We start from the raw sequence: 20,620 nt of genomic DNA on the forward strand, positions 1-20,620 counted from the left end.
TATTGACTAAACTCGGCGTTTAACACAGTTCTGATTGAAAACCTACAGACCCTGGGCCTCTGTTTCCCCCTCTGCAACTGGATCCTTGACCTCTTAATCAGAAGACCACAATCTATGCGGATGGTAAATAACATCTCCACGTCACAGCCGATCAACACTGGATCCTCGGGGATGTGTGCATTGCCCATTGCTCTACTCTCTCTATACCCATGAATGTTACCAGGACCAGATCAAATGCCATCTATAAATTTGCTGATGATACATTTATTGTTGGCAGAATTTCAGACTGTGACAAGGGGGCATCAGGGAGCACGATCTTTCAGCTAGTTGAGCGCAACAACCAAATGTCAATGTCAGTAAAACCAAATAACTGACTATGAACTTCACAAAGGGTAAGACATGGGAACAGGCACCAGTCCTCAAAGAGGAATCCGAAGTGGAAAGAGTGAGCAATTGCAAGTTGTTGGGTGTCACTATCTTTTAGGATCTATCCTGGACCCAACACAAGAAGGCATGACAGTGGCTATATTTCATTATTTCTATTTTCGCACTACTTATTTAACTATTTAATATACCGTATTTAATTTTTTTCTCTTATTATGTATTTCATTGTTCTGCTGCTGCAAAGACAACAAATTTCACGACTTATACCGTGATATTAAACCTGTCTCTAATGATGGATGCTGACCTCTCTAAGCATCACCTAGTGTGGATGTACTTGATGGAGGGGAGACTTGTGCCTTTGATGGAGTTGGCTGAGTTTACAACCCCCGAAGCCTCTTAGGATCCTATGCATTGGAGCCTCCATACGTGGCTGTGATGCAACCAGTCATACTGTACATCTGTAAAATGTCAGGTGCCACGGTAGCGTAGCAGTTAGCATGACGCCATTACAGCTCAGGGTGTCGGAGTTTGGAGTTCAATCCTGGCGTCTGCTGTAAGGAAGCTCTCAATGTCCTCTCCATGGAATGCGTGGGTTTTGTCTGAGTCCTTCAGTTTCCTCCCATAGTCCAAAGATATACCAGGTAGATTAACTGGTCACTGTAAATTGTCCTGAGATTAGATTAGGTTAAATTGGAGCTGTCAAGGGTTCTGGCCCGATTGGCCAGAAGGACCTTTTCTGTAATGTACCCCTAAATAAAATAAAATGTTAAATTTGATGGAGTCTTTGGTGACATTCCAGATCTTAAAATCCTAATGTATAGCAACTTGCATGCCTTCTGTGATTGTGCAGGAAAGTAGCATTCATCATCAATGACCCATGACACCCAGGCTATGCTCTTTTCTCAATGCTGCCATCAGGCAGAAGGTACAAGAGCCTCAGGTCTCACACCAAGTTCAAGAACAATCACTACACCTCAACCATCGGGCTCTTGAACAAAAGGGGATAACTACACTATTTAAGGATTATTTTATCTTGTTATTTCATGCTCATTATTTATTGCTATGTATTTACATCTGCAATGCAACAGCTTTTTGTCCATTGATCCTGTTTACAGTTACTGTTCTATAGATTTGCTAATAATGCCTGCAGAAAAAGCATCTCAGAGATAACATGTGGTGACATGTATGGACTCTGATAATAAATTTTTACTTTGTCTGTGAATACATTGGGCTCAGGATAGATCCTCTGAGATGTTGACACCCAGGAACTTGAAGCTGCTCATTGCTGACTCCTCAATGAGGACTATTGTGTGTTTTTCCAAATTTCTGTTCCTGAAGTCTACAATCAGTTCTTTGGTGTTACTGATGTTAAGTGGAAGTTTGTTGTTGTGACACCACTCTACCTCACCACCGTATCCTTCCTCACTGCCATCTGAGATTCAGCCATCAACAGTGATGACATGAGTGAATTTATAGATGGTGTTTGAGCTGTGTCTAACCACACAAGCATGAGAGTACAGCAAGTAGAGTACTGGGCTAAACACACATCCTTGATGTGTGCCTGTTGATTATCAGTGAGGAGGTGACTCTATTACTGATCCATTAAGGAAATGAAGGATCTACTTGCAGAGGGAGGTATAAAGGACCAGGTTTTGAAGTTTGGTGATTAATACTAAGGGGATGATTGTATTGAGCACTGAGTTGTAATCAGTGAACAGGTGCCTGACATATGTTTTGTTGTTGTCTAGGTGCTCCAAAGCAAAGGGGAAACTCGGCAAGTTTGCTTCAGCTACAGACCTGTTCCAGCAGTAGGTGAATTGCAAACGTTTCAGGTTCTTGCCCAGGCAGCAGTTAGTTCTAGTCATGACCAACCTCTCAAAGCACTTTATCACAGTAGATGTGAGTGCTGCTGCTGCAGTTTGCACGTTCTCCCTGTGACACACGTGGGTTTTCTCTGGATGTTCTGATTTCCTTCCACATTCCAAAGATGTACGGGTTAGTAGGTTAATTAGTTACATAGATATAATTGGAGTGCACAGACTCATTGAGGTGGAAGAGCCTGTTATTGTATTAATTAACTATTTTATTCCCTGGAACAGCATCAACAATGTCACTTTCCTTGTTGTACTAGAAGCATACTGCTCTCAAAATTATACTGGACACATTTTTGAAATTCTTCTTCCTTTCTGTTCAGAACACTATCAATACCCTGCTTTACATTAGGAAAAAGCCTCCTATTACAACCACCCTACAGTGTTTGCAATTCACTATAACCTTTATTTGCTCTCCTATATTTTCCCTCCCATTAGTGGCCATTGGAATGCATGCAGCAACTTAATTTCCCTTCTGCTGTTTCTTAGCATTAACAAAACTGATTCTATCCTTGATTCCTCTCTGCTATGCTGTCTTTGCAGCTACATCATCAGAGAATCAAGCTTTCTAGCTCTAAATCCTCCTAGCCTTGGTATATGACCCTGACTATCTACTCTACTTGCATCTACCTATCTAAACTGCTTGTACACTCTGTTCATCTCCAATATACTCTAGCAGATATTACCTTACAATATTGTCTTTTCCTTCATGAATATCCCCCTTCCTTGAACTTCAGAACTTCTTTTTTGAGCTTTGCTTTTCTCTGATAATAACACAAGACTCCCAACCACTTGACTAGCTTAACAGCACAAGCAAACATCCCCATGAAGCCACAGTCCTGTTGAGATGCAATCTATCTGGCTTGTAAAGGTCCCGTTTCTCTAAGAAATGGTCACAGTTCCTCACAAAATTGAAACCCTCCTTTGTACACTTGCTCTCCAGCACATGCTAATCTGTTTTCTCTACCTACTTGTACACTCATTGGTCGTAACCCAGATATTATCTTCAAGGCCCTGCTTCTTAACCTCTTTACTAGCTCCTAAGGATATCACCCTTGAGGTCATTGGTCCCAAAGAGGAACAAGGGTAACAAGCTTTGGCTATTCAATCTCATCCCTCCTTCAAGTTCTGTAGTCATTCAGTATCATCCTGGGAAGAGGAGGGAATGAAACTGAATACAGAGAAGTGTAAACTTACAAACTTCAACAGAAAAAGTGAAACCAGACAATAAAATTAAATAAGGTTCCAAACAGTCTTCACAAACAGGGACATGTACATATGTGGGTGTTGTATGAAATAATGGACTCGACTTCACAATCTGCCTAGTCAGAGCCTCACACCTTCTTGTCTGCTACACTGCACTGTCCCTGTACCGGTAACACTACATTCTTCATTCTGTGATTGGTTTCCCTTGTATTACCTCAATGAACAAATGTTGTAGCGATGTGCCACACACAGCACTGAAATAACAACACGCAGTTGGTGAGTCGTTTCTAGACTAGTTTATTCAAACTTCACGGTGCTGGCATTTAATCCCTAGTGCCCGTCCTCTCCAGGTGGAAATGACGTCAGAGGTACATTACCAAAGTCTCTCCCCGCGTGCTGGCTATTTGTGAGCTGGTTCGCCTGTGCAGAAAGTGGGTCACCACATAACCCACCCCCCCCCAGAACCGGCGATACAACCCCCCCCCCCCCCCCCAATGTCCACAGTCTGGATCAGCCTCTGTTTGGGAGGTCTGCCTCTGCGCCCCGGTGCCTGAACCTCAACCAGCTGCGCCAAGTCCACATGGGCTGGTTTGAGTCAGTCCACTGTGAAAACCTCCTCTTTCCCCCCAATGTCCAGAACGTACGTGGACCCATTGTTGTTGATCACCTTGAACGGCCCCTCGTACAGCCACTGTAGCGGTGCCTGGTGTCTGCCCCTTGGTACAAACACAAACTTACAGTTCTGCAGGTCTTTGGGTACATGGGTCGGGGTCCGTCTGTGCTGTGAAGTTGGTACGGGGGCCAGGTTGAGAGCCTTTTGCGTAGCCTGTCCAGGACTGCTGCGGGTTCTTCCTCTTGCCCCCTTGGGGCTGGCATGAACTCTCCTGGGACGGCCAGGGGCATGCCGTACACCAACTCGGCCAACGTGGCATGCAGATCCTCTTTGGGCGCTGTGCGAATTCCAAGCAGGACCCAGGTTAGGTCCTCTCAGGCGGGCCATGAGATCCAACTTCAAGTGACGGTGGAAGTGTTCCACTAGTCCGTTCGACTGTGGGTGGCAGGCAGTAGTGTGGTGTAGCTGCATTCCCAACAGGCTGGCCACAGCTGACCACAGACTGGAGGTGAACTGGGCGCCTCTGTCGGAGGTAATGTGGGCCGGTACCCCGAAGCGTGCTACCCAGGAATTGGCAGATGTGTCGGTGAGTGGGACCGCCTCTGGCCACCTCGTGAACCGGTCTACCATAGTTAGGAGGTACCGCACTCCTCGGGACACTGGTAGGGGCCCCACGATATCCACATAAATGTGGTCAAACCTCCGGTGGGTGGATTCGAACTGCTGTGGCGGGGCTTTAGTGTACCGCCGCACCTTGGCTGTTTGGCACTGTGTGCACATTCTGGCCCATTCACTGACCTGCTTGTGAAGTTCGTGCCACGCGAACTTGCTGGAGACCAGCCGGACGGTTGTCCTGATAGATGGGTGCACCAAACCGTGTATGGAGTCGAAAACTCACTGCCTCCAGGCTGCCGGGACGATGGGGCGAGGTTGGCCGGTAGCCACGTTGCACAGGAGGGTCCTATCACCTGGGCCTACTAGAAAGTCTTGCAGCTGCAAACCCGAGACTGCGGTCCCGTAGCTAGGCATCTTGTCGTCTGCCGGTTGCACCTCCGCCAGTGCTGCATAGTCCACCCCCAGGGACAGGACCTGGACAGCTGGTCTGGACAGTGTGTCCGCCACAACGTTGTCCTTTCCTGAGACGTGCTGGATGTCCGTCGGGTACTTGGAGATGTAGGACAGATGTCGCTGCTGGTGAGCCGACCAGGGATCAGATACCTTGGTGAACGCGAAGGTCAACGGTTTGTGGTCCATGAACGTGGTGAACGGCCTGCCTTCTAAAAAGTACCTGAAATGCTGGATTGCCAGATACAGTGCCAACAGCTCCTGGTCGAAAGCACTGTACTTGAGTTTGGGTGGTCGTAGGTGCTCACTGAAGAATGCCAGGGGTTGCCAGCGCCCCTCGATGAGTTGCTCCAGCATCCCACTGACTGCTGTGTCCGATGCGTCCACCATGAGTGCGGTTGGAATGTCCGTTCTGGGGTGCACCAGTATCGCGGCATCTGCCAAGGCTTTCTTGGCTTTAATTAAAGCGGCCACGGCCTCCTCGTCCCAAGTAATGTCCTTGCCTTTACCCGACATCAGGGTGTACAAAGGGTGCATGATACAGGCTGCTGAGGGGAGGAAACGGTGGTAGAAGTTCACCATACCAACGAACTCCTGCAGGCCTTTCAGTGTGTTGGGCCAGGCAAAGTGGCGGATCGAGTCTACCTTGGCGGGCAAAGGTGTTGCCCCGTCTTTGGTAATCCTATGGCCCAGGAAGTCGATGGTATTGAGACCAAACTGGCATTTGGCCGGGTTGATCGTAAGGCCGAAATCACTTAGGCGGGAGTAGAGCTGGCGGAGTTGGGACAGATGTTCCTGACGACTACTGCTGGCTATAAGGATGTCATCCAAATAGATGACCGCAAAGTACAGGTCACGTCCCACCACATCCATTAGCTGCTGGAACGTCTGTGCGGCATTCTTCAGGCTGAACGGCATTCGGAGGAACTTGAACAGGCCGAACAGGGTGATGAGTGCTGTTTTGGGGATGTCTTCAGGGTGCACCAGGATTTGATGGTATCCCTGGACGAGGTCCACTTTGGAAAAGATTCTTGCGCCGTGCAGGTTTGCTACAAAGTCCTGTATGTGTGGCACAGGGTAGCGGTCTGAAGTTGTAGCCTCGTTCAGTCTGCGGTAGTCGCCGCATGGTCTCCAACCCCCGGCTGCTTTGGGCACTATGTGCAGGGGGGAGGCCCATGGGCTGTTGGACCTCCGTACGATCCCCAATTCCTCCATCCTCTTGAACTCCTCCTTTGCCAGGCGGAGCTTTTCTGGGGGGAGCCTTTGTGCGCGGGCGTGGAGGGGTGGTCCCTGGGTCGGGATGTGGTGCTGTACCCAGTGTCTGGGCATGGCTGCTGTGAACTGCGGTGTCAGAATCGATGGAAGGTCTGCCAGGATTCTGGTGAATTAATTGTCCGACAGCGTGACGGAGTCCAGGTGTGGGGCCGGCAACTTGGCTTCACCCAGGGAGAACATCTGGAAAGTCTCGGCATGTACCAGTCTTGTCCCTTGCAAGTCAACCAGCAGTCTGTGAGCTCGCAAGAAGTCCGCCCCCAGGAGTGGTTGGGCCACGGCGGCCAGTATGAAGTCCCAGTTGAACTAGTTGGCGCCGAACTGCAGCTGCACTGTGCGGGTGCCGTAGGTCCGTATTGTGCTGCTGTTTGCAGCCCTCAGGGTGGGTCCTGACTTCCTGTTGTGGGTGTCGTACCCCGTCGGGGGCAAGACGCTGATCTCCGCTCCGGTGTCGACCAAGAAGCGGCGTCCCGACTGTTTGTCCCAGATGTACAAGAGGCTGTCCTGGCGGCCAGCCACCATAGTCATTAGCGGCAGCTGGCCCTGGCTCTTGCAGGGCGGGCGACAACGGCGGGCTTTTGTGCCCCACCGCTGGTGGTAGAAACACCACTGTTCGCTGGCCTCCTCACTCCTGCCTCTGTGTTGTGTGCGCCCCTCTGCCGGGCCTGGTCTGGTCTGCTGTTGGGCGCGTGGCCTGGTAACCTGACCGACGTACGCCACGCTCACCCTCTTGGCTTTCCACAGCACATCTGCACGGGCTGCCACCTTCCGGGGGTTGCTGAAATCTGCGTCGGCCAGCAGCAGATATATGTCCTCAGGCAGTTGCTCCAGGAACGCTTGCTCGAACATGAGGCAGGGCTGGTGTCCGTCAGCCAGGGACACCATCTCGTTCATCAATGCTGATGGCAGTCTGTCTCCCAAACCGTCCGGGTGAAGCAGGGGGGCACCCCGCTCACGCCGTGAGAGGCCAAAGGTCCCAATGAGCAGCGCATTGAATGCTTCATACTTGCCTTCTTCCGGGGGCGACTGTGTGAAATCCGCAACCTGGGTGGCTGTCTCCTGGTCAAGGGCGCTCACCACATGGTAGTAACGCGTGGAATCAGAGGATATCTGCCGAATCTGGAACTGGGCTTCTGCTTGGCTAAACCACGCGTGGTCGCAGCGTCCAGAAAGGCGCAGTTTTAGCGAAACTGCGTGAACAGATGAAGAGTCGGTCATCTTTGGTCCAAATCCCATTTGGACCATCGGGGTCACCAATGCAGCGATGTGCTACACACAGCGCTGAAATAACGACACGCAGTCGGTAAGTCGTTTCGAGACTAGTTTATTCAAACTTCGCGGCGCTGGCATTTAATCTCTAGCGCCCTCCCTCTCCGGGCGGAAATGACGTCAGAGGTGCATTACCAGAGTCTCTCCCCGCCCGCTGGCTATTTGTGAGCCGGTTTGCCTGCGCAGAAAGTGAGTTGCCACAATGTAATAAAATTATCTGTATCCTGGCATGCAGTGAATGAGGTTGATAGGGTGGTTGAAAAGGCATCCGGCATGCTTGCCTTTATTAGTCGAAGCACTGAGTTCAAGAGTCAGGAAGTTATGTTGCAGCTTTTTAAAATTCTAGTTAGGCTGCAACTGGAGTAATGCAAACAGTTCTGGTCACCCTATTATAAGAAGGATATCAGGATCTGGAAGAAGATGTTGCCTGAATTAGAGGGCATGTACTATCATGAGAGGTTGGACAAATGTGGGTTACTTTCTCTAGAGCGGCAGAGGCTGAGGGGAGATCAGACAGACGTTTATAAGACCATGAGAGGCACAGATAGCATACAGAAACAGTATCCTCTTCCTAGGGTTGAAATACCAGAGGACGTGCATTTAAGGTGAGAGGGAGAAGTACAAAGAAGATGTGAGGGGCAACTAGACGAGAGTTGCGGGGGGGATGGGAACCAGAGCACCACCATAGATAGTGGACTAGTTGTAGAGAAAGATATTGTTAAGCCTACATACAAAGTCAGGGATCGAAAGGTCGAGCATGGTGGGACTAATTTACTGAGCTGCATATATTTCAATGCAAGGAGCATTGTAGGAAAGGCAGATGAGCTTAGCGCATGGATCAGCATGTGGATTTATGATAGTTCAGACATTAATGAGAATTGGTTGTAGGTGGGGCTGAACTAGCAGCTCAATGTTCCAGGGTTCCATTGTTTTAGATGCAATAGAATGGGATGGATTAAAGGGGGAGGGGTGGCATTACTAGTCGGGGAAATTGTCACGGCAGTACTCAGTCAGAACCGACTGGAAAGCTCATCTATTGAGGGTTTATAGGTAGAACTGAGGAATAAGAAAGTTATGACCACATTAAAGGATTATATTACAGACCACCCAACAGTCTGCAGGATTTAGAGATGCAAATGTGCAGAGAAATCGCAGGCTGTTGCAAGAAACAGAAGGTTGCGATAGTCAGTGATTTTAACTTTCCATTTATTGATTGGAACTCCCATACTATAAAAGAACTAATTAGGACAGAGCTTGTCAAATACGTACAGGAAAGTTTCCTTAATCAATACTTTGAAGTCCCAATGAGAGTGGGCAACACTTTAGCTCCTTAGGGACTAGGACAGAAGTTTGTTTAGGGGAGGAACACTCTGCATCTGGTGATCATAATGCCATTAGTTTTAAGGTAATTATGGAAAAGGACAGATCAGGTCCTTGGGTTGAGATTCCAAACTGGAGAAAGACCAATTTTAATGGTATCAGAAAGGATCTGGTAAGTGTAGACTGGGACAGGTTGGTTTCTGGAAAAGGTGTACTCGGTTAAGTGGAAAGCCTTCAAAAGTGAAATTTTGAGAGTAGAGTTTGTGTGTTCCTGTCAAAAGAAAAGTAATGATACCAGATTTAGGGAATCTTGGTGTTCAAGGGACACTGAGGTCCTGGTTAAGAAAAAGAAGGCGATACATAGCAGGTATATGCAGGCTGGAAAAAAATGAGGTACTTGGAGTATAAGAAATGCAAGAGAATGCTTAAGGAAATCAGGAGGGCTAAAAGAAGACATGAGGTTGCTCTAGCAGTCAAGGCGAAGGAGTATCCTAAGGGTTTCTACAGATCTATTAAGAGCCAAAGGATAGCAAGACACAAAATAGGTCCTCTGGAAGATCAGAGTGGTAATCTATGTGTGGAGCTGAAAGAAATGAGGGAGATCGCAAATGGATTTTTTCAATCTGTATTTACTCATGAGATGGGCACAGAGTCTATAGGTGTGAAGTAATGCAGCAGCAAGATCATGGACCCTATAGAGATTACAGAGGAGCAGGTGCTTGCTGACTTCAGGAAAATCAGGGCGCATCATTTTCCAGGGCTTGACAATGTGTTAACTTAGACTCTCTGGATGGCGAGTGCAGAAATTGCAGGGGCACTAGCAAAGATACTTAAAACATCCTTAGCCACGGGTGAGGTGCTGGAGGATTGGAGGATAGCTAATTTTGTCATCACTATCAACAGTCTGGATGATAATGCGGTTAACTAGATCAACAAATTTATGGCTGACACCAAGATTGGGGTGCAGTGGACAGCGAGGAAGACTGTCAAAGCTTGCAGCTGGTGAAAAAGGCTGAAAAATGGCAGAGTGAATTTAATACATCCAAGTGTGAAATGTTACATTTTGGGATGACTACCTCAGAGTAGGTCTTACATGGTGAGTGGTACGGCATCAAGCAGGGCGGAAAAACAGAGGGATCTGGGAATACAGATCCGTAATTTCTTGAAAGGGGTATCACAGGTAGACAAAGCTCTTTGTTCATTGGCCTTCATAAATTAATATATTGAGTACAGGAGTTAGGGTGTGATGTTGAAATTGGCGGAGCTACAATGGCATGAGACAGCAGCTTCTTCGAGCTCATTGACGGAAACAGCTTAATTTCTACCTTTGATGCCTCTTTCTTTCCTTTTCAAGGTAGATGGGGTTTTGTTGCTGTCCTTGTCCTGCAGCTGCATTCAAACTGCAGTCCTTTTTAATGCTGGGACCCGTTCCCAGGGTTCACCGACCAGTCGTTTTGATATCCCAAGGGCGGGGCCTAAAAGATGAGCGCACCTCCAGGGTTCGAGGCTTCGTAGCCCCATGGATGAGCCAATTCTTGGTCAGTGCAGTGGACTGAAGCGTCATGGGAGAAAAAGTAATATTGGAACAGCAGATCAGCTGTTGGAAGTCTCGGTACTCAGCAAATTGCTCCCTCCCTTTCTCTCGTTGGTGAAGGTGAGTTTGCAGATGATCCTCAAATCGGAGAACTCAAGAAAAAATAACTCGGCAAACTTTAACACCATAATCAGTGAGTTGTTTTGTTTTTGTCTCACCTATTGCTGATTGACACCTTTCCGCCCCTTTATTGGGGGGAGGGGGAGGGAGAGGGAAAAAGAGAGAGAGAGAGAGAGAGAGAGAGAGGAGGGAGAGAAGAGGGGGAGAGAGAGAGAGACACTTAGCATGTTGAATTGTCAGGTGAATGATTAGTTTGTGTTGTACTGCATATTGTGGTCTCTCTTGGGGTCTTCGCTATTGCTTGCTTGGTGGATGGTGGGTGCTGATACTCTTTGCTGAAATGGGAGGGGAAGGGTTGATACTTCACTGCAGTTTGTGCAAGGGAGGGGGAGAAGAGGGTTTTGGAGTTCTAACAGTTTTATTATCACTGATTTTTTTGGGGTACTCTTCTGTTTTTGTGGATGTCTGTGAGGAGGAAGAATTTCAGGTTGTATATTGTATACATTCTCTGATATTAAATGGAATTATGGAATTGTTTAAGATGTTGGTGAGGCCTAATTTGGAGTATCGTGTGCAATCTTGGTGATTAAGATGGAAAGAGAGCAGAAAAAATTTACAAGCATCTTGCCGGGACTTGAGGACCCCGGTTATAGGTTGAAAACATTAGAACTTTATTCCCTGGAACTTAGAAGTTGAGAGGAGAATTTATAGAGGGATCCAAATTTGAGTGGTCTAAGTAAGATAAATGTAACTTGGCTTTTTCCACTGAAGTTGGGTGAGACTACAAGTTGAGGTTATAGGTTAAGGGTGAAAGGTAAAATGTTTAAGTGGAACATGAGGGGACCTTCACTCAGAGGTGGTGAGAGTGTGGAACGAGCTGCCAGCACAAATGGTGAATGAGAAATTGATATTAGCATTTAAGATAAATTCAGATAGGTACGTGGATGGGAGTAGTATGGAAAGCTATGGGTACTGGTTGATGGGATTGAGCACATTAATGGTTCAGCATGGATTAGATGAGCCAAAGGTCCTTTTGCTGAGCCATAGTGTTATAGAACTCTATGGCAATTTTTATTTGCACAGAGAATGGCGTGTGCCTGGAATGCAATGCACTGTCTGGACTGGCAGTAGAAGCAGATACATTGGGGGCTGTTAAGAGACGTTTTGCTGGCCGGTAGTGTAGTGGTATTAGCGCTGGACCTCAAGGCGAGTGGTCACGGATTCAAATCCAGCCAGCTCCTTGCACACTTTTCACCTGGGCCGGGTCGAGCATCGATCTAGCAATTTGGCCTCATGAAAACAGACAAATGCTAAGGAAACAGCAAAAAAAAGCCACTCGACAAGCCACAAACGTGAAAAGGAACAAAGACATTTAGACAGGCACGTGAATGTGAGTGAAATGGAAGGATATGGACACTATGTAGGCAGAAGGGATTAGTTTAGTTGGTCATTTGATTACCACTATAATTGGTTTGGAAGAACTTTGTGGGCTGAAGGGCTTGTCCCTTTCTGTACTACGTTCTAGGTTCTGTTCAGAATTGTAAATGATGAGAATTTGAGATGGAAAAGTAAACATCAAATGTGTTGTGGACGTATAAATATTAATCAAATTAAACACAGAAACAGATAGTATGGACCTGATTTTATGTAAATTATCTAGTAGGTGTATATTGTCATGTTATGTTTTGAATAAAGTTTCATTTCAACACTGGAAAGAAAAAGCAAATGCTTTGTATTTTCTTCTTGTTAAAATTTATATTTTATTTTCTTAATTAGGTCCCTGTAGCTAATATTGTCATGAAATTAGAAAATCTAAGTTAAACGTATACAATAACTTTAAGATTTGTTTGTAAGTTAAATAGTACTTGGAGAATTCACTCTTACTTCAGTTAAATTTGCATGCCTTAAGGAGAGAGCTCAAACTGCATCTGAGACAAATTATAATCAATGTTTGTAAACTATTAAATAAAAAATTATTTTTAAAATGAACTAACTATCAAGTTTTTTGTTTAAATCACACTGCAATACAGACAAATGTCACGAGATCTGAAATCTTAGCATTACCTTTTCACTGGCCTTGTTAAGATCTGAAATAAGGGTATCAACATTTTCTTGCAGAATAGAGCATAGCTCTGTCCAGGAGAATTTTGCCAGCATGTCATCTGGTTGTTTCATGACTACACATCCTGCCATTAGACGCTGGTACAAGCTGTGAAGGAAGGCCAGTTTTTCCTGTGAGAAAACATACCAGTTTTACTACAATAGTGGTCCAAAAATGCTGCAAACAGCAAGGAAGAAAGGATAAAACATCAAATTAAAATTTTAAATCAAATACAGCTACAATTAGTAACTGAGAACAGAAACTGATGACTTGACATGGACATAGCTCAATAAACAACTCAATACATTAAATGTATTGAGTAGGGAGATTTTTCAATATCTCTTTGTAATTGTGGATGAACTGAGTCCAGTTCTAGAACCATATTTCATGAATATAGCCATCTGAGGACAAGCATCCATATCAATTATATATGTACTTGGATAAATCACCAAGCAATGCTCCGACAACAGAGAAAATGTGTTTAAAATACAACTAAAGATCACTGACTCGCCTTCCATTTGCTACTATAAAATAAACTAATAAGTATTCTGACGAAACTATCAACCTGCAACTGTAACTCTTTACTTCTCTTCATAGATGCTGCTTTACTTGTACCTATTTCCAACATTCTCTGTTTTTTTATCAATATTACAGTTGGTTGCACATCTTTAAATCTACATGACATTCTACCTTATTACAAACTTGTAAGTCACAAAGGCTTGAACACATCTGCCTCAAACATTTAAACATGCTGTCCTGGTCAGTAAACAATTGGCAACCTTCGTGTAATCTGGAGAGTGTGCCATGTTTTCCCCATGGGCAACATTTGCCTAGCATATATTGACATTAGAAAAATTGAATCCAGTACTTAGTCAAAGAAAAAAAATCACTGAACCATAAGGAATTTAAGACCAAACTACCAATTAAAAATAATTTTAAACAATTCATAAGCTTAATATTATGGATCTTAGCAACATGCAGCACGATTGGTTGGCCCATCTCATTCATGGAGACATATCTATCGAATCCCTTTTGACTACATTGGGCCTATACCCCTTTATGCCTTTCCATGCAGAGTGCTTGTCTACCTGTAATACATCTATACACATTGCACTGAGCTGCAGCTATCAAATACTGTAATTGGAGCTGGCTCCACAACTTCCTCTAGCAGGTCATTCCAGATAGTCACTATCCTCCGCATGAAAAACTTACCCATCATATTTTGTTCAATTTTCTCACCACTCACATTAGATCTATAGTATGCCCGCTAATTCTGGATTGTCCTGCCCTAAAATTCTGGAAAATATCTCTGGCTACTTAGTGCAGTATATCAACATCCTCATAATTTTATGAAACTCAAAACATTATCCTTCAGCATCCTTCTTTCACATGAGAATAAACTCTGCTTATCTGATCTCTTTCTATAACTACAGCCCTCCATTCCAACGATATCCTGGTGAATCCCTTCTGAATTTGTTTTATTGTTATCATATCCTTCCTGTAATGTTTCAGTCAGTACCAGTCCATAACAAACTATGTGCAGTCTAACCAATGTTTCATTCAACTGCAAGATGGCATTCCAACTCCTAAACTCACTGCCCAGCATAAAAACTGCCGCCTTTATCACCCTATCTACCTGTCACCACTTTCAAGTTGCTATGCAACTGCGCTCCAAGGTCTCTCTGTATACCCAAGATCCTCGCTATATACTCTATATGCTCCATCAGAAATTGACTTCACAGAATACATTATTTCTGGATTAAGTTCCATTTTTAATTGAAATTTAACGTGGAATAGGCCCTTACGATATGTCGAGCCACACCACCTAACAACCCCTGATTTAATCCTAGCCTAATCATGGCACAATTTAAAATGGCCAATTAACCTACTGTGGGAGGCAACTGGAGCACCCGGAGAAAACCCACAGAGTCATTGGGAGGACGTACAGACTCCATACAGGCAGTGGCGGGAACTGAACCTGGGTCACTGGTTTAGTAAGGCATTGAACTAACCATTACACTACACCCAGGGATCCATCGATATTACTTGGAATGGGGGGCTGTAGCTGTAAGAGATCAGATAAGCAAAGTTTCTGGTCACATGAAAGAAGGATGCTGAAGGATAACCTATTGAGTTTCATAAAATTATGAGGGGTGTATATATTTCCAGAATCGCAGGGCAGCATTTGCCACCACTTCATCTATCAAATCTGGTTGAAGGTCACCATTTGAAGTATTGAGTGAGAGAGCGACGTCTTGCAGGGAGGGAGTCATTTAAAAACTGCAAACCTTGTTGGGAGTGAGTCACTGTTTTACGCAGTGAGTGAGAGAGCGACATCAAAAAAGGAGGTGCAAGAGGAGTGGCCATTGTGTGAGTGGCGCAGTGTTAGAATGGTCTGGCTTTGGCTCAACAGGCTTAGTCATGCATAGATGCGGGCTCCAAGTAAGTTTTTGGTTGGTATTTTTTCTGCTAGTACATAGCTAGTGCACTGAGAATGGGTCCAGAGCTAATAGTATGTTTCTAGTGTGAGATGTAGGAACTTTGGGAGACCTGCAGTCCTTCTGATAACTACATCTGCACACGTTGCACTGAGCTGCAGCTCAAGGTCCTGCAGCACGTACTGGACATTGAGGAGATGATAGATAGGAGCTACAGGGAGTCAGTAACCTCTTAGTAGCACAAGGTCATGCAAAGTGAGTTTAGGGAAAGGGTACTAAGTTAAAGAAGATCCCCAAGGTTGTGGAACCCGAAGAAGAGTTTATTCGTCATATACGCCAGGAAAGCACTGGATCCTTTTTGAAATGCTGAGATTTCAAAGTCTGCTTATTCCTGAAGTTCACGAGTTAAGGGCAAGACAGGAAGACAGGCAAGGTCAGGTACAGGCCCATACCATGCTGAGTCTCTAAACTAATCTAAACATGAAGGCACAGCAGATAAATTTCTAGGGCCTGATCAGTTATATCCTAGAAAACTGCGGGAAGCTAGAGCAAAATTGTAATAAGCCTGCCTAAGGTATAGTGATGGGTGAAGTGCCAGAAGCCAGAAGGTGGCTAATGTTGTGTCTTTATTTAAGAAGGCCTGCAAAGAAAAAAAATCCTGTTAAACAAGAAGCCTAACACCTGCATTGGGCGAGTTATTGGTTACGGATTATGAAGGATAAAATATGCACGCAGCCGAAGTTGGTTAGGGATAGTCAGCATGGCTTTGTGCTTGGAAGATTATATCACAAATTTGATTGAATTTTTTGAAGAAGTGACCAGGAGGTCAATGAGGGAATGGAAGTAGGCACAGTCTATATGGGCTTCAGCAAGGTCTTTGATAAGTTCCATATGGTAGGCTAAACTGGAGAGTTTAGATTGTACGTGACCAGGGAAAGATAGTTAATTGAATACAGAATTGGCATGATAGGAGAAAGCAAAGGGTGAGGGTGGAAGGCTGCTCATTGGTCTGGAGGTTCATGACCAGTGTTGTGCTTCAGGGGTCAGTGCTAGGCCCAATGTTGTTTTTCATCAGTATCAACAATATGGATGAGAATATAAAGTGCATGGTTATTAAGTTTACAGGTGACACCAAAAGCAAAATCTTAACATTTTTCCAATGGAGTTTAATAGATTCTTAATAAAGAAGGGGTGAAAGGTCACTGAGAGTACATTGGAATACAGAATTCAGAAATAGAATCAGTTTTAACATCACTGGCATATGTCATGAAATTTGTTGTTTTGTGGCAGCAGACATTGCAATACTTTACTTTATTGTCACCAAACAATTGATACTAGAGCATACAATCATCACAGTGATATTTGATTCTGCGCTTCGTGCTCCCGGAAATACAAATCAAAGTAAATATAATAAAAATTTAAATTATACATCATAATAAAAAATAGAAAAGGGAAAGTAAGGTAGTGCAAGTCAGGTCCGGATACTTGGAAGGTACGGCCCAGATCCGGGTCAGGATCTGTTCAGCACAGTTGGAAAGAAGCTGTTCCCAAATCTGGCCGTACGAATCTTCAAGTTCCTGAACCTTCTCCCGGAGGGAAGAGGGACAAAAAGTGTGTTAGCTGGGTGGGTCATGTCCTTGATTATCCTGGCAGCACTGCTCCAACAGCGTGCAGTGTAAAGTGAGTCCAAGGATCGAAGATTAGTTTGTGTGTTGTGCTGGGCTATGTTCACGATCTTCTGCAACTTCTTCTGGTCTTAGACAGGACAACTTCCATACTGGGTTGTGATACACCCTAGAAGAATGCCTTCTACGGTGCATCTATAAAAAAAAGTGAGGATTTTAGGGGACAGGCCAAATTTCTTCAGCTTTCTCAGGAAGTAAAGGTGCTGGTGGGACTTCTTGGCAGTGGACTCTGCTTGGTTAGACCAAGTCAGGTCACTTGTGATATTCATCCCAAGGAACTCAAAGCTTTTGACCTGTTCCACCTGCCCACCACTGACGTAGATGGGGTTGTGCGGTCCGCTACTCCTTCTGAAGTCAACAACCAATTCCTTCGTCTTGCTGACATTGAGGGATAGGTTATTGTCTTCGCACCATACCACCAGGTTCTTAATTTCATCTCTGTACTCAGACTCATCATTACCCAAGATAAGGCCTACAATTGTGGTGTCATCAGCAAACTTATATATTGAGTTCGATGGAAACTTGGCTGCACAATCATGGGTGTACAGTGGGACAGCAGGGGGCTGAGTACACAGCCTTGTGGGGCACCGGTGCTCAGAGTGATTGTAGAGGAGAGCTTGTCCCCTATTTTTACAGCCTGGGTCCTGTCTGTGAGGAAGTTGATGATCCAGCTGCAGATCTGAGTGCTAAGACCCAGGTTCGGAGCTTAGGAATCAGTTTATTTGGAATGATGGTATTAAAGGCAGAGCTGTAGTCGATGAAAAGGAGCCTTACATATGCATCTTTATTCTCCAGGTGTTCTAAGGAGGAATGTAGTGCCAGAGAGACGGCATCTGCTGTTGACCTGCTGCTCCAGTAGGCAAATTGCAAAGCGCCGAGGTTGACCAATAGGTTATGGTTAATGTGTGCCATAACCAATCGCTCGAAGCACTTCATAGCAATACTTAATAAATGAACTATAAATTACAATAAGAAATGTATATAAAATTAAATTAAGTAAGTAGTGCAAAAAGAGAGCAAAAAAGGAAAAAAAAAGTGAGGTAGTTCACATGGGTTCACACACAAATCTGCTGGGGGAGGGGATGAAGCTGTTCCTAAACATTGAGTATGTGTCTTCAGGCTCCTGCACCACCTCCTTGATGGAAGCAACCGGATGATCTAACTCACTCCTGTACACATCCTTGTCGCCATCTGAAATTCTGCCAACAATAGTATCAGTGACAAATTTATAAATGGTGTTTTGGGCTGTGCTTAGCCACGCAATTATGGGTGCAGAGAGAGTACAGTTATAATCAGATCCACCATCAACTTTTAAGTGATGGAGGAGGCTCAGGGTCATCTAAGTTGCATTTTAAATTTTTGAACCCTATTTGATTTAAACTTTTGAGTCCTATTTACAAATTATATAATTTATATTTTTCTTTAAAATTATTAAATTGGTTACTTAATATAAGATGATTTTTTTTAATGAAAATCTCAGCAGCTGTACTGTTCATATTTCAACTCTACTATAAATAAACCCATTCCTTCTAGTAACAAGTGCTGTACTTTATTAGGCAAAAGCATTTATTCTTAAGACCTTAATTTTCAGTTATGACATTCTACAAAATTGTTTATCCAATTTAGAATGAGAGTATGTGTTATAATTTCTCTGCTTTGTCACTAAACCAAACAGAAGTATAATATAGCAGCCAAAAACCTGGATAACAAGCAGCAGAGATTTTCATTCAGTTCATCAGTGCTATTGGGATACTAGTTGAAACATTATAAAGTCAAGTATTGTCGTTCACTTTGCCTGTTATGGATGATCCTAGCCCTTAATAAAAAGTTTAGTCCAATAAAAAGTCTTGTGCAGTTGTGTGAGGAGATCATAAAGCTCAAGGTCAGTCATGCAAGATCAAGATGTGAAGAATCAGATCCCTTTAGTAAGACTTCTAACCTATTAAGTGAAGTTGACTTTGGAACTTTGATTTATCATACAAGAGAAAGTAGTCCTTAATATCTGCATTTGTGAAATGTTTGACATGCATGGCAGAAAATTCCAAGATGTATATTCTTGAAACACATAGTTGCCAAGCAGCAACTTTCTTCAATATTCAGCTTAGTTACAAATCAAGAAACCAACTGTAGATAGACAGCACACGAACACTCTTCAACCCAAAATGTTGTTCTAAATTAAACATTTAACTAAATTAATCCCTTTGATTAATTTACACAATGTACACATCCCCCCCTTCTCTGCACATCCATGTAGCTATGTAAGCACTTCTTAAATGCCCCTTTAATATTTGCCTTCACAACCACCCCTGGAAACACATTCAGATACCCACCACTCTTACATGTCCCAAACTTGTTCTGCATGTCTCCTTTGAGCTTGCACTGCTCTCACCTTTATTGCAAGCCCTCAAGCCCACTTTGAACCTGGGAAAATATATCAGCTGTCTACTCAATCTATGCCTCTCATAATCTTATAAACCCAAGTCTGTCTAACTGCCCCTCACAACACATGCCTTATAGTACAGGTAACATCCTGAAAAATTACTTCAGCCCCCTTTATAAAGTCTCCACCTCCTTTCTCTAATGGAGTGAACAGAAATGAAGGCCAAACTAGTTTTATAAAGCTGTAACACAGCTTCCTAACTCTTGCACTCAGATGCATTGACTAATAAAGGCAAGCATGCCATATGTCTTCTTTACCACCCTATCAACCTGTGCAACCATTTTTAGAGAGCTATGGACTTGGATGCCAAGATCCCTCTATATATCAACAATGAGAAGGATCTTGCCATAACAATATATTGTCCCTTTATATTTGATCTCTCAAAGTGCAATACCTTACAATGGACAGATTAAAATCTGTCGTTTGGAGCAACAGCCAGTCTGGAAATCTGGCAGGAGCAAAGGATATTAGGAATGGTGAGGGTGGGGCGCTGCAGGAGGGGTGTAGAACAGGTAGCAGAGGAGTGGCATGGTAGGGGTTGGCTCAGATGTAGCCCTGAGATACCAGGCAAGGTTATTTGATTCCAAATAAATAGTTTATTTATCATTACAGAATATCTCTCTGGTACTTTCCACTCTCTCCCCTTTCCCCAACCGTGATTCACCTCTCCCTGCCTCTTTCCTCTCTCAATCCACAATAGAGAGCCATATCAGAATCAGATATATCATCACCCAAGTTATAAATATTTTTTGGCAGCAACAGTCAGATAGGTCTAGGAGGTATTGTGTTTCAATATTCACCAATGAGAGGAACCTTAAGGATTGTGAGGATAAGCCAGGCTTATATTATACAACATGTTGACATTAACCAAGAAGATGTGCTGGGACTTTTGAAAGGCTAAGTAAATCCCCGGGTATGGATGAATTTATCCCAGACTACTACTACAAGCTGTGGCTTTGGCGATAATCTTTGCATCCTCATTGGCCACAACAGTAGTACCAGATGTTTGGAGAGTGACAAATGTTATTCCTCTCTTCAAGAATGGGAATAGGGTTAACCCTGGCAGTTATAGACCAGTGAGTCTCACTTTAGAGGCAGACAAAATATTGGAGAAGATTCTTAGAGACAAGACTTATGAGCATTTGGACAAGCGTAGTCTGATTAGAGATAGTCAGCATGACGTCGTTAGATGTAGGTCATGCCTCACAAGCCTGATTTAATTCTTTGAGGATCTGACAAAGTGTATTGATGAAGGTAAGTCAGTGGATGCAGTGTATATGGATTTTAGTAAGGCATTTGATT

The 20,620-nt window shown here is 44.3% G+C and overlaps 1 protein-coding gene across 3 annotated transcripts in view; it reads right to left on the reverse strand.

Moving 5' to 3' along the window:
• The window catches only part of LOC132396875 (coiled-coil domain-containing protein 171-like), a 449,415-nt gene that overhangs the window by 288,418 nt on the left and 140,377 nt on the right, over positions 1-20,620 (reverse strand). For all 3 annotated transcript variants that reach the window (XM_059974899.1, XM_059974901.1, XM_059974900.1), the window contains exon 14: positions 12,719-12,886. In XM_059974899.1, coding sequence (XP_059830882.1) covers positions 12,719-12,886 — 168 coding nt within the window. The remainder of the gene's footprint in view (positions 1-12,718; positions 12,887-20,620) is intronic.

Source organism: Hypanus sabinus, chromosome 7 (assembly GCF_030144855.1).
Source record: "Hypanus sabinus isolate sHypSab1 chromosome 7, sHypSab1.hap1, whole genome shotgun sequence".
Taxonomy (NCBI): domain Eukaryota; kingdom Metazoa; phylum Chordata; class Chondrichthyes; order Myliobatiformes; family Dasyatidae; genus Hypanus; species Hypanus sabinus.